The sequence below is a fragment of the Esox lucius genome, chromosome 21 (assembly GCF_011004845.1).
Source record: "Esox lucius isolate fEsoLuc1 chromosome 21, fEsoLuc1.pri, whole genome shotgun sequence".
Classification (NCBI taxonomy): Eukaryota; Metazoa; Chordata; class Actinopteri; order Esociformes; family Esocidae; genus Esox; species Esox lucius.
In genome coordinates, this window is record NC_047589.1 from 26,525,660 (window position 1) to 26,540,387 (window position 14,728).

Consider the following 14,728-nt stretch of genomic DNA (forward strand, 5'->3'; position numbering starts at 1 on the left):
TCATCATCAGTGCTTTGTCTTCGGTTTAGCGACGTGGTGTAGTTGACTGAGTAGTCTATATAATATTACTTTCAAAACAATTACACGGCGAACATTTATTGGCCGACTACGGTTTTTGAAATTATGAAACAAATTTAAAAAAAAGTTGTGGATGGAAAGAGCCTATTATGTGTTGCACATAGCCTAATATTCAGGCTCTGTGCAACACCATAAACGCCTGGCCTAATCAGTGTGGATTTCTGCTGGTTTTGGACCTACTGCTGTAGATATTGAAAATTAGTTGTTGAGCGCCTAGGCCTGTTATTGTTTTCAAATGACTATTGGTAATTGGGAATTTAGTGCACACCAAATAGATAGACATATATCCAATCCTTGTTACATATTACATATTGTAGCTTGGCCAGTGTGATCTGTTCTTGGTGTGTAGGATCAGTATTTATCATACAGCATGCGACCGATTGACTACACCAGCAGCATTTGCCAAATGATTACATCCAGCATGGAGGGATCCAAAGTGACATATGCTATAGCCTATAACCCGAACTTTCACCGCAATCTCCCATTCATGTTAATTTTGCTCGAAGGGCGAGTTATTGTGTTTTTATTTATTTATTGGAAAGTCAAGCTAAGTGCAGAAAGGAAAGCTAAGTGTTGCTGACCCATTCTTCACGCAATTGTACCCCTAGCAATCACTGAAAATTATTTATAGATCAATGTGTATTTTACTGACTCAGTAACCACTATGTGTGTGTTTCATTACCCTAATTAATTCCATTATTTTTTATAATAATTCATATTTTGAGGTAGCCTTTTTTTAAATAATAAATGTCAACGACATGCGACAATCTTTTTCATATTTTTTAATAGCCTACAGTTAAGACATTTAATTGGCTATAAACGCGATCTGACAGCTTTTGTCGGTCTGGGATTAAATTCTGATACATCATAGCGTTGAGATTCATGCTGGCTGAATCCGTCGGCGTTTCTACAATAACTTGGTTTTCTAAACATGGACATAGCCTACAATATTGTATGGCGAAAATATCTACGCAACAACCGCCCAGATATTAAATATCCGGAGGTTTTTGTCAAACCAGCTTCTGGTTAAACTCGTTTAATTCCTCTGCTTTTATCTCCTGTTATCCTTCCGAAATTACAATCTGTTGGCTCGCAATCTGCGCCAGTATTCCCTTCCTGAACGCTGTAGCTTTCAATGGTCGTCTGTGACCTAGTCTCAGTAAGCGACACCGGATTGCCAACCCATTAAGAAAAAATCTTTGAAATATGCCTTTTCAACAAGGGATATTTTCAAAGTTCTTTGCTAGTGAGATCATCCATCCGTAGGTTACCACGGGGACTCCGGTGCACGGGCCTGGCCCGGGAAAATCAGCCCTCTAACCCGGGGTCCTCTCCATCAACTTCCGGCCTTACCATAAAATTGTGTTTTGGGAAACCAAAACACAAAAACACAGTAGACGAGCAGGTATAGACTGAAGTAGATCTGAATTGATACACAATACACATTAGCCTACGAGTACATCATAGATTTGGTTGGATATCTACGGTGAATGGTAAATGCCACACATAAGCCATGTATATTTATTACATTACGTGTACAAAATGTGCCATAGGCGTTTGAGGTAACCTGTCCTATATTTTAATTACTAGCCAAGGAAGTATGTTAATAATTGCAATTAACTGTGTATCAAATAAGGCAGTGTAGGGTGGGCCATCTGGCAATAAAGTCCTGTAGCCTAATTCAATGGAGTGTAAAATAGTTGCCTTGCCGGAATAGACCCTAACCAAACATTGTGCGTTGATTACGGATTTTCTTCAATGAAACAAAGGACATGCAGTGTGTGCCATCAACAACTCACAACATTGAGAATGCACTGTAACCCACACTCAGACGTCTTTAATGAATACTTCATAACTCAGAAGAAAGGGAAAGTGCTTCAGAAATCCACCATTCAAGTTTTTCATTTCGAGTGCATTATACTACACAACAATGATATACAAAAAAACAAGTTATTCACAAAAATAAATATTCAGTATTTATATAAACAACCAGTGACTTTCAATTTCATGTAAAAAAAAAACCTGACCTCAAGTGTATCAAAAAGCTACTGATGGTGTGGAGAGAGAGAGGGACCGAGAAACAGAGGGAGGACTCCATCCTTGGAGCCGCGACATCACGAAATTGTTTACGTGAATAGCGTCACTGTCAGAGCTCTATTGGTCTTTGCCTGGCCGTTCCCCCCTTAAACGCCTCGACCACCATCTTCTTGCCTGGGTGATGCTTGCTGTGATCGGCGTGAGAATAGACGAGAACCTATTGGGAAACGTGCGCGCGTGTGTGTGTGTGTGTGTGTGTGTATCCTTTCTGAACTCCGCGCTGTATATTCCTTCTCTGGCCCAATACACTTTGACACGGGGATTACGGGGTGAAGGCTTCCCTCGTGCAACATATGAATTCCCCTCCCTTCCTTCCCCCTAACTCCCTCTAGGTTGGACTAACTCCCTCTAGGTTGGAGAGATCACGTCATTTTAAAGTGGAGGATAAAATGGCTGTGTTTTGAGTACACGTCTCATAGCATAAGAGTGCGACCTACAGGAGGCTGGGAGGTTATACAGACTCCGGGTGGTATAGCTGCATTTCAGACACATCCATCTCAGCCCCAAAACTAATGAGAGCTATATGAGGCCACGTTTGCTCTCAATTACAAAAAACAATCAGATATGGAGTTTCGCTTCTGCCATGCTGCTAATATTGTGAGAAACCTGAAATCACGAGACACGAATCTGTTCAACTTAACTTCGCAAAATCAGCATTTAACGTCGGTGAAAAGATATTTAGGTGACTCGTTATCAATTCAATTAACAAATTACTTTTGGCCTACTATAAGTTTTGAATGATCAACATCAGTTTTTTAAACATAATGTTCCATACAAAAGCGTTGACATACTACATTCATCGCGCGTCCTTATGTAAAGGCTAAATTAATGTTATGCAACGTGGTAACATTTAAAAATATTTTCTGTCACTTGTTACATGACAAAAGTCTGCGTATAGGCCATCTGCTGAAATCGGGACATTCTTTTGTGTAAAACGCGAATCATTGTAGAGTTGCAATGCTATCCCAACAAAGGGACACGATCAGCTTTGTGTTCGGGCCTCCGTCGACCACATTTGTGACTGGATGCAGGTAGGGCCTGTTCGTATGGTCATAGACAGTACACGATATGTAAGTCATTTTGACTGGCTGGATATTTTTCCTGGTCAGTACAGCGTGGCGGGATTCGCAGCATAACGTAAACAGATAATTGCGCATACCAACCGAGCTAATATTTCCCAGTAACGTGCTGTGCAAGGCATTTTATTCATTCTTGCTGATACGTGGGTACAATTAATTAAAAAATTATCTTATCTCCTTTTGACAGGCCACAATATAACAACTACAAATGGAGACATTTTAAGTGAAATATGTATCTGGACGTTAGCTTTTAGTAGATATTTTATCTTGCATTTATTTTCTTCTTAAAAATCTCTCTATCACACACACAACCGCTTTCATTTTGTAGGCGAAGGTACGATACTCAAGATGAGTGTGTCAAAGTGCAAAGCATGTAGGCCTATCATTTGTGCTTCCACGTTTTCCTCCGCTTTACGTAGGTGTGTTGTAAGACGTCACTTTGGTGTGTTTCTGTGAAGCAAATCCAAAACTGGAAGCTTATTACGCAAAAGTCTCGGAGAGGAGTGTAATTTTCACAGTTTTTCTCATATATTTTTTTTCATGTACATTACATATGTTTCAAATAACAGATAACCGTAGAGGCCTAATAGGAAAATTACCCACCAAAAACCAAAATCACAAAAAAAGGTTCAAGGCTTCCCAGGACGTGTGATTTTTCACGAAAAGGTGTGATCTGTGTCAGGTCTGGGTAGCCTTGAGATAGTCAGTACGTAAGGCCTGTGGTGTGTTGTGGCCGAAATGGGCGCTGGTGGCTATCTGACTACAGTCAAACATAAGCCAAACATATCCTTTTCCAGGAAATACCCTCAGAAATACAAACAAGAATGAAACCAAATCGTAACCTCTCAGAAATACCACAAGCACCAACCAGGTTAGAGTAAGTGTAAATTCCCTCGCAGATAATTTAGACCAACAGTATCATTATCATCATTCTTTCTTTTTACTATTTTTACTTGATCTCACATTTCAATATTTCCGGTCCAATGTTTACTATTATTTCGTCCTTAGTCTACTGTGGGCTATTAATTTGCATTTTAAATCAAATTATTTTTCTAAACTCTGAATTAGATACATCGACCCAAACTCTGTGAAGCATACAATTAAACGATAAATTAGGGTTTGTTTAAGTTTTCCAAATCGTATAGGAAACAACAACAACCACAACTATAATTATACGGTTGACAAGACAACAGTTCCAACCAAGTTACCAAAGGAAACCCCTGAATCTGTCCATTGATCCCAACTTAACCCAAGTTACAGCTGACGTTAGAAAAAAATGCAGTGAAAACCAAATAGGAGTGCTGTGATCTTTTTTTTTTATCAGAGGGAATCTCCCCCTCTTTTTCTCTCACCACAAAGGCAGCAGATCTGGCCACGGCACAAGTAAATGTTTACTTCACAATCCAACAGGTCGAGATTCAAGGCGAAGAAAAAACAATAGATCCCAGACGAAGTCAATTTAGCAAACTTCGCCAAACCGCGTGGACTATTGCTTGTAGTGAACAGCTTATTTAGAGTTAGTTTGTCAGAATAGATTCACCAGGAGGGACTGCCCAGCTCATGGACAGTCCGCGCGTTATGGGAAATAGCACAGTATATCACTGATCTATATATTTCCACAACAACAAGGAAAGTTATAAATCCACATCATCAATTGAAGGTAAAAATGCAAAAAACAATGTAAAGGACGCAAGTCATTGGTGCCTCCCATTCACTTTAAGTGTAGTCAAGGTAGGTTTCCATCCAGGGTTTTTCCGCTTTTGTTTTTGTCAAAGAAAACGCGTTAACATTTCCTGATTCTCTGAGCGGGTGGGGGAGGGACAGGCACACCGCCAGGCTGCCACCGCCACACCGGGTGAGAGCAAGGGGGAGGCCGGGGTCCCCCCAGAGAGTTCAGAGAGTAAGCAGGGCTTAAATCCCCGTCGCTTCCCACAACCAAGGACGGAGGAGCGGGGAAATTCGCAATGAAGCTGAAAGGCCTCTTCAGAGAGGCTGTTACATTGCTAGGCGCTCGTTTTCGTTTACTTGCCCCTGATAGATCCTCAATATTTCCCTCAAAAATCTCGGCTTTACCAGTGGGACGAGAAGATAAAGTCCTGTCAACTTTGGGCACGTTCTGTTTCGGCTGCGCCCTCGAAATTCCAGACTTCTTCCCCAGCACCAGAGTCTTGTCGTTTTTCCTGACCTTAGCTCCGTTTTTGTACTCCCCCTCTTCTGTACTCCGGGTGTCCTGAGTGCTCCCGCATTCCTGCAAGCCGGTGGAGGACTTAGGAACCCTAGCAGAACTTTCAATGGCTTTGGTCTTGTTGAAACAGCCAGCAACTTGTTTGATGTCGCCGCCAGAGTATTGGCCATTGTTGATAACAGCCTCGTCTTCTTTGCAGTGGAACCCAGAGGGCTGGCTGTAGTATTCGAATTCATCATAGCTCTCCTCCACTTTAATTTTTACATTCTGTAGGTTGAAGGGGTGAGTTTTGACCGGCCTGCCGCTGTCAGGAATGAGACCCGCAGCTATTGAGCGCTCCTCGGGCTCTGTCTTAATAGTTTTGAGCGGAGAGGGCAGTTTCAGGCAGGGGCTGATTCTCACTTCTCTCTTTAGATTTGAAGCTAATGAAAGCTGGTTGTTGTCTATAGGCTTGGGGTGCTTTGTGTCTTTGTCATGGGCGCAGTGTGAGCTCAAGGCTGAGGGGCATTTGTTTGCGTGCCCGGGTGTCCTGTGTTGAGAAACCGCTTTGTTTCCGTTGCGGTTAGGTGAGGGGCTCAGCGCACGAACTGTTCTAGTCACAGACTCGGCTCTCTTTGCCTCTCTTTGGGTCTGGATCTGTGTCTCGGGAACACTCTTGTCTCTTTTCTCCACGAAAAAGCTCCCCCAGACGACAGGCGAATTGGGTGTGTGTGCGTTCTGCTTGGCCTCCCTGGCTGCAACGTCATATTTCTGTTGTTTCCTTGGACTTACACAGTCCACCTGGCAGGTTACACCCTGGACCATCGACTTAGAAGTGTGGTGCTGGTGGCTGTAGTGAAAGGTAGGCTGTAGTAGTAAAGGTGCTTTGGTGTGAGGAAGAGTTCTATTGTTTGATAGTGTTCTTGAGTTCGACTGAGTTCTAGTGCTGGAGACAGCACTGGGGAGAGTTTTAGCATTTGTTCTAGTGGTGATATTTTTGGGGGTGTTGAGAGAGGAGAACAGAGCCCTCCTAAAACGGATAGACTGGACAGATACCTGGCTGGATACAGAGCTGGTGTCAGACTGAGATGAACTCTCCTCGTCAGAACTGACCTCAGAGCTCTCCTCTTCGTCCTCTTCCTCGTCAGAGGTCCCAGAGTTGCTGCTGGTGGATAAACTGGAGCCAAAATCTGAGTCGTTGTGGAGCCGCTCCGAGTAGCAACTGGACTCAGTGTCACTGCTGTAGGTCTCTGGAAAAACCCCCACATGTTGCTGCGGCTGAGGATGATGGTGAGCTCGGTGGTCGAGGTAAAACCCATGACCAACGTGAAATTCGCCGTGAGTTGTCCCGTTCTGGTTGCGGTTTGTTTTTGGCTTGCTGCAGCACTTCGGCTGTACGAGGAGCACCGGGTGGTGTGTGTGTGAGAGAGTGTGTGAGAGTGTGTGTCTGCTCCACGACCGCCTTGCGCTGCTGTCCCTATCCCTGCCGCTGCCGCCCCCCTCGCGCCTCCTCTTCCTTTTGTGAAGTAGGTCGCCGGCTGCAGAGAGCCTGGACTGAGCAGTAATGGCGGATTGAAACAACACCGGCTGCCGGCTAACCACGCTCCGAAAAAACGATTGTCTCTGGGTGAACGCGACGCACTTGCCCGGTATTTGAGCTGTTTCATAGTTTTTAAAGGGTTTAGATGCCGACTTGGTGACAGAAGAGTACCTCTGACCTAGGTTTTTTTTGTAAATTTGAGGTAGAGTAGAGTCGGGCTGTGAGGTTGGTTGCTCTCTTTTGCCGGGTTTGTTTTTGAGAGACAGAGCCTGTGGAACGCTGTGCAAACTTAACCAAACTTTCTCCTTCCATAACCCAGCCGGGTGCGTGTCCGCATGGAGCTTGCCCTCGCCAACATCCTCCTCTAGACTTGCCTTCCTTGCTTTTCTTTTGTTGGATTTTAGCACACGCTCTGTTTTACATGAGAAATAAAGCGACTCCACGTCCTCCCGTGATATCAGAGTACATTTAGCCGCGTGGAAAGCAATAGAGTGTATTGCTTTGAGCTTTCTCAACTCCTCCAAATCACACTGGTGTTTTTTAACGTTCAGGTGGTCCATGCGTTTGTGCACGGTGGTCCGGGGAATATTTTTTAGGAGGTCGGTGAAGACCTGGGAGAGGGCGAACATTTGTTTTCCTTTTATCAGCAGGTATCCCAGCCTCACTCCCTGCATCTCCTCAAACCCACACTCCAGGTCTCCCATGTTGCGTTTCCCTGTCTATTGTAATAATCCCAGCATTCAGCTCGGCCAATTGTCCTCATGCGGCCACAAAAAGAGAAAAGGAATAAACTCCCTGTTCTTCTGGGCTCAAGGCATTCTGACGCGCCGGCCGCTGTTGACGCGTCCTAGTACCTCCACTGTGCGTCATGGACAGGCAAACTTTGAGATGCGGAGTTAAATGGAGTGGTGTCGAATATGTTCAGAGCATCAGTCCCCGGGCCCTGCCCCGAACCAAGCATGATGGAGGAATGCGAGGGGTTGTGTCGCCGGGCACGCTATCCCCTACCTGCCTTTCCTCCTCTCCGGCTCACTCCCTCTGGCCGACAGCACGGTAGGAAGGTGCACACCACTGCCCCAACGAGAGGATAAAAAAGAGGAGAGAGAGAGGGGTAGGGAGAGAGCTAGCTACATGGAGTGGGAGGGAGAGAGAGAGGGGAGGGAGGGAGAGAGAATAAGAGCCAAAATGCAGCTGCTATCCCGGCTGCGGGGTTAGCCACAAATAAAATGACAGAGGGGAAGTGCGCGAGCCAGGAGACACCTTCATCAATTAATGCCCTCAGACTCGAAGCTTATTGGACGCCGCTGACAGGTGATGCAATAAAAATGGATATTCCACCCACTGACCCTACCACCCCCTCTCCCAACCCCACCCCCCAGTTGATTGCCGTGCTATTGTACCCCCCCTACCACCACCACCTCCGTTTTTTAAGTAAATAATGCGCCTGTGACAAGTTCATATTTCAAGATTGTTTTTTATAGACGAAATGGAAAAGCTGAACAGGGCAAGCCCTCTACTATATCCTGCTAGTAGTCTATTGCTTTATTCGTATAGCACTGTCAGTCAAAGTTGCATTATTGAGAGCATAATCATTAGGCAACATGGAATATATGACATCTATTTGCCAGATCATAATTGTTTGAATCCAGGCCTCTGGTAATCTTTTTTGTAACCCCCCTGGCTAATTCTAGTATGGAGGTTTGGTGTAGCCTTTTTTTTCTAGTGGACTTGGAGACAAAGAGATTTCATTTTTTTTTGAACAGTATATCGCTGTTCAAAATCCCACATTTTGAGGTGCAAACCACCTAGGTAGGCTTTCCTAGGAAATATTTTTTGTCACGCGATTTTTGTTTTAGTTTTGTCGCGAATTTCAAGAATTAAATCAAAGCTTATTACACCGATTAAGCAGCATATTTTTAGGTATAGCGACATATTTACGAATGGTTGGGTCTTATAATTTATGAATAAAAACATTACATTGTGTAATCTTTATACCTTTTAGATTTCCCTCAACATTATGCCAAATAGAGAGTTTTGCTTTGTGAATGATGGGCGTGTGAGGTGTGTGTGTGTGTGTGTGTGTGTGTGTGTGTGTGTGTGTGTGTGTGTGTGTGAAAGTGTAAGTGTGTGTGTATTGATGGATTGATTGATTGGTTTTATCATTGTCATGTATCTTCTATGACGCTCAGACCACATGTGCGTACAGCACATTGTATTATCTGTAGCAAACAGAAAAACAATCATTTATAAGGTTTATACATACATACGTACACACACACACAAATATACTGTAAATACATACACCCGTGCACAAACACTACATATACACATATCAGATCGAAAACCTAATATTAATCTGCAGTTTCAGTTACATAACATATTGTCGAAGCTTCCAATCTTAAGAGATTACGTAGTGTGTATGAGTGTGTAGACTAAGTGTGAGACATGAGGAAGCATGAATTCTCATTTACCTCGGTATTAATGGTCAAGTCTTTGTCTCGACGGCCTATTTTGAAAACGGTAAATATGCTCTTTCTATTTCGGCCACTGAGCTCGCTATGTCCCGGTCTACCACGTTGAAAACGCGAGCAACGTGAGGCACGATTCGTCTGGGAAAGTCTCGTGCTTTCACGTGTTGCTAAAGTGTACGCTCAGAGTTGCTTTTCCCCAAGACGAGGCGGATTAATTTCAGTTTATGTTCACGTTAGACCTATCCATATATATTTTTGAAATAGTGTATTTATATTTTATTCTTTTATATAGGCCAACGTCAGAAAAATAGGAGTTATGACCGTTTTTTCTTAATTGTCGTGTGTGGTGTTTCGGTGACTACGTGACTATGTGACACTGGTAAATTCCACTTAGGGTTTGTGTTCAACAAGGTATTGTATGTTAACCACGGCAATGTGAAATACGTATAAACCCCCCTCCTCCCAACACACACACACCACACACACTTTTCAAGGCTGTATTATGCACATGCCAATGGCCTGAGCAGGGTGAGGCTGACTGGAGAATCATCACGCTGAGCCATATCGGCGCTCAAATATGCTTTTTAAATTGATTACTAATTGTCGTGTGTGTATATGGGTATGGGAGATATAGGATAATTTATGGTGTCTGTTTAACCTAACAATATCACTTGTATGTTTATAGCCTTGCTGATTTTGGTACGTTTAGGCTAGACCAGGCTGCAGATTGGTGGTACAAGCACCGCGGACGGCGATATAGGCATCTAATTTAATGAATGGCAAAAACAACCAAAACATGCAAATTGTGACATTGAAACTATTTGCGTAGCACAGACCTCAGGAACTGTCAATGTCTATAACCCTCGAAATCTTTGCACATAGGCCTAATCTGTATATAAATAGTCTACTTGACCAAGTTCCAGAGAATTGGGAAGAGTAAAAGGGCGGAGGTAAAGAAAAGGGATGAAAGCGCTGGGTGTGGGAGGGCAGACTTGCCTTTCATGATATAAAGTGCACGTGGTCGGTAGTGATTTTATACTCAAATATAAATAAGTTTGTTACAGTTAGTTTACATATTTTTGTAATTTTAATGTTTTACCCCATACGCCGTTATTGCAAAAATAACTCCAGTTTTACCTCCACAGAAATACATTGATAAGCCTACAACCTATATTTTACGAGAATTGTTTTGTTCCACTGGTACCTGCTCCAGGGATTCATTTCCAGGGCTATGGGGCATTGATTATTATGATGAACTCGTTAGTGGCGTTTAAACCTATCGCTCATGACTGTGCGTGTATTTACATAGCAGCCTGTGATCCAGGGCGATGTACAAGTTACAGCACATCCCGGCCTGTAGCTCCCCGCTGGGGGAGCGCTGAGCGTTGTCAGCAGGATCCGGAGTCGGGATGCCAAACGGCCTGGTATTACAGTTTTATCGACGCTGAACGTTGTGCACGGTTTCGGAGCCTTCACCATGAAGGCCTACTTGGGGTTTGATGTTAAGTCTGCATTTAACCTGTGTAGTAGCCTAGCCTATAATATGCGACGGGACGAATACTAATGCACGATAGGCCACCATATTTTTTGCACTATGTAACTCGGTGCGTTTCTGTGTGAGTGTGTAAGTGTGTGGGACAACTCTAATCCAACTCAGTCCCCTATCAAGACTTCTCTGAATTGTAACATTCTCAGTGAACCGAATTACTATGCATAAAGTACTGAGTGTGTGGATGTTGCTGCCTTCTGATTTACAAAGAAGAGGAAGGGAGGTTTCTCTGTTAGCTAAGCTCCACCAGCCCTCACAGACCTGATCCGTGGTGATTAAGACTCGACCTCTCCAGCCTATGAGCCCATTTAGACCACAACAATTGTCTGAAAACAATTTAATTTAAATAACATTAACATAAAATGTAAATGTCATGTTCTATTCACACTAGCAACGCCGTGTTGCAAGGTGCAACGCATGCTTGAAGTCACTGACGATGTTGTTTACCTGGTAACTCGCACGGCGTTCTTTGTTGAACAAGTGCCATGATAGTATAGGCTAACTGTTTCTATTGCCTGTGTGATGTGTTTTTAGTTGCTTCCCATTTACTAAATTGTTGTTTTTCTGATTCTGTTTATGGAGCTTGAACAACCAACAGAAACAGACTTCTACATAACCGCTCATTCCATTCCAAAACACATGTAGAGACATCTGTAGACCTGTGGGGAGTGTAAGTCGGAAAATTGTCCCACGTAGGACCATTGACATTTCACCTTTAAAACTACCGAAACAGATATCTTATGCAAATCTCGCAACAAGTAATTCTCTAAATAAAACTAGCTTAGTGTAAAAACGCTTCTAAACTATACTTCTGTCCAAAATGGAGAGTATAGAGGAAGTGTGCATTCGCGTGTTTGCTTATCTTGGATGTGACGTCTGTGCATTACTCCAACTAGGGCTATATGAAGTATAGGGTTTGATCTGGTTGCCCAGGAAAAAAATGTAGGTGTTGCACATAGGCTACATTTACTTTAAGGCGCCTACTAATCAATCCAGTTTCACATAATTCTCCATAGGGAGTTTTATATATATTTAATTATACACGTTATGGACTCCATTTGAATATGTAAATGCCTAGAATGCATTTGGGTCTTACAACAGAAAGACCAGCAATTGTTGATGCAGAACGTGTGAATACACACGCACGTGCGCACACAAAACATAAGGGTGAATGTAGGCTAAAGTTTTTCAATGGATCAACACAACTATTTTACAAAGCAGCTAATATATAAGCCTAGCAGTTTTTAGTAAATATTTTATTTGCCAACTTGTTTGCCCGTTACCAAACCCAAACTAATAGCTAAAATGTGTAAATCTAATTACACACATAGGTCTATTGTAAGCTTTATATAGACACACACCCGTGAAGCATTATTCTATAATTATGTGTTTTACAATTTATGTGAATTTCATTTGCGTTATTTCAGCATATGGGATAGCCTACAGGGTATCATTTTTAGATTGACCTACATGCCAACACTAAAGATATACCTAGCTAAAAATAATGTACCTAAATAAAAATAATAACATACACACATATAATATAATACTTGAAGCACCAAATATATGGTTTCTGCTTTTCCCTTGTACTGCAGTGTAATAAGTTCTTGTTCTGAGTCTTTGTGAATCGCCTACAGGCTTTTTATTTTACCACACATTTATTTCCCCGTTACACTTTGCATGTAGGCTAACATTTCGGCCTGCTCCTAGTTTTGTATTTAAAACCGATATTCCCTTCAGGTGCTGCAGCTTATTCAGAAGTTGTGTCTGCTGTTGACCGCGTTTCTCTAGCCCTTTGTGTAGAGATGTCCTGCCGCTCCCTAGCTCTCTTCTCTCCCTCTGAGCTCAGCCACCGCGGCCGGAGGAGTGTAGTTGACTCACCAAGAAGAGCTCCAGAGTGGAGAACACAGCAGCGTGCTGCATTGGGGCTTCATAATACTGGGGGAATACTGCGACCGGACTGGCAGAATAGCCCAGTGCATTTCCCCGGGCGCACATTCTTTACTCGCGCGAATAGATGTGTTTGCTGTAATGTGCACGCGTGCTTTTGGCGAGCACATGGCTGCGCGCGAGGTTTGATGGAGGAGATGGGATTAGAGCGAGTGGAAGGTAAGAGGACCCCCCCCCCCCCCCCACACACACACACACACACATTCTCTGCCTTTCTCTCTCTAACACACATACACTCACACACGTCCTCGTTTTTCACGGAAAACAATGCAAAACAACACGAGTACTTTGTCCCTCTGGTTTACACGTCTAAAGGCGTTCTCTAGGCCTGTCGCCCACACTAGTAGGCTGTGTGGTGGTGTGTAGATATACAGTTGTTTTTATGAGATACTACTGTCGCGAAATATATGGGTCAGCGGGCAGTAATATTTGGATAATCAAAGTTGAACTTCTTTAATTCCAATTTCAACGTGATTGCAGGTATAGGTCTTTAATAAATTGATCCCATGCTACATTTTAAATATTCAGGTCAGGGCCTGAAAACGACCCATAACGTGTTTGTGTAAAATTGGACTCATTGCACGCGTGTTTCCCATGTGTGAAAACACCACACCGCAAAGCGGATATCCGTTAATTGTGATTAAATAATTAAATTATACTACTCTTGTTCGTGTTTCGGTTGATTTCTTGAAAAGCTGGCAGAAAAAGAAAAAAAAAACACAGTGGCTATAAATTCTTTGGGGAGGCGCTTCACTCTAGAACCCAAACTCTGAAATTCAACAGCCTTAGAACTTTATACCAATGTGCTTCTCACTTCAACTCTTGGTGTCTGGTTTACTGAACGCTTCCACTTTCCCAACCTGCCCCAAGTAATTTGTTTAGCATTTAGTTTTATGGAGACACTTTGTTGAGGCGCACATTTACTAGCCATGCCAAAACAAATGAATTCCTGGGTCTGATCCCGAAGAATGTGATTTTACATGCAATTTGAGCCTGAAGTGTGAGCACGTTGCGGCTGGGGGGTAGGGGCCGTCTTCACCCCTCACCCACCGAGTTATGTATGTCTACTTTGTGTTTTCCTGTGCCCCTGCCTTTACCCACCAGCAGAGCAGACGTAGTGCTATTATAGCCCAGCAAACCAAAAAGCACCAAAGAGAGCATCAGTGTCCAACAGGTATGCAGCCTTTGGCATCGTGTATTGTCTCAAGCATCCTCCCCGCTCCAGTAGATGTGCAGAATGGGTTTTGGGAATGTGTTTTGTGTGTGTTTCGCGGCCCGTTCATTTGAGATGTCCACGTTTTAGACGGTTTATTTGGGTTGGCCTAATCTGACTCTTTGCTCCGGCCTTCTTGGGAGCTGATGTTATGTGTTAGACCTGTGTCATGTTTAATGCAACATGTTTCATGTTTGTTGTGATCTCCAGGAAGAGCTGGGTTGTGCTTTTGGCACACGCTAACAGGGATCCTAATAAAATCTAATTTCATGTTAAAGAAAAAGGATTGAGGGTATTATGCCTACGCATATTTGACTGTTTTTAGAGATATGTTAACCATCCAGAACCTATGCTATCACCTGAAAATCAGTCTTAACTTCAAAGCCCATTTCTACAATTCATTGAGCCTACAACTGAAAGTCACGTAAGCTATATTTGCCCATGCAGTACGCTACACATAACTAGTAAACATAATGGAAGCCTTAAGCAAAGTCATAATTAATTACTTTTTTTTTAAGAGATCCCACAAGACAAGCTCTAATTATAGTTGAAACAGTCTTAATTGGCCATGTTCCCTACAATCAAAA

At 43.1% G+C, this 14,728-nt stretch overlaps 2 protein-coding genes across 4 annotated transcripts in view; one reads left to right on the forward strand and one right to left on the reverse strand.

The window, feature by feature from the left end:
- Positions 1–1,890: 1,890 nt before the first annotated feature.
- skida1 (SKI/DACH domain containing 1) lies at positions 1,891–8,266 on the reverse strand. Its single transcript, XM_010890143.4, has one exon. The coding sequence runs from the start codon at positions 7,660–7,662 to the stop codon at positions 5,038–5,040; it is 2,625 nt and encodes an 874-aa protein (XP_010888445.1). The 5' UTR covers positions 7,663–8,266; the 3' UTR covers positions 1,891–5,037.
- The window catches only part of mllt10 (MLLT10 histone lysine methyltransferase DOT1L cofactor), a 49,130-nt gene continuing 41,381 nt past the window's right edge, over positions 6,980–14,728 (forward strand). Inside the window, exon 1 of one of the 3 annotated variants that reach the window (XM_034289229.1) lies at positions 6,980–7,067. The gene's annotated coding sequence lies outside the window, so the exon portion shown is untranslated. Of the gene's footprint in view, positions 7,068–7,942; positions 8,012–12,791; positions 13,088–14,728 lie in introns of those variants that run through there. The other 2 variants (XM_034289232.1, XM_034289231.1) reach the window with 2 other exon arrangements.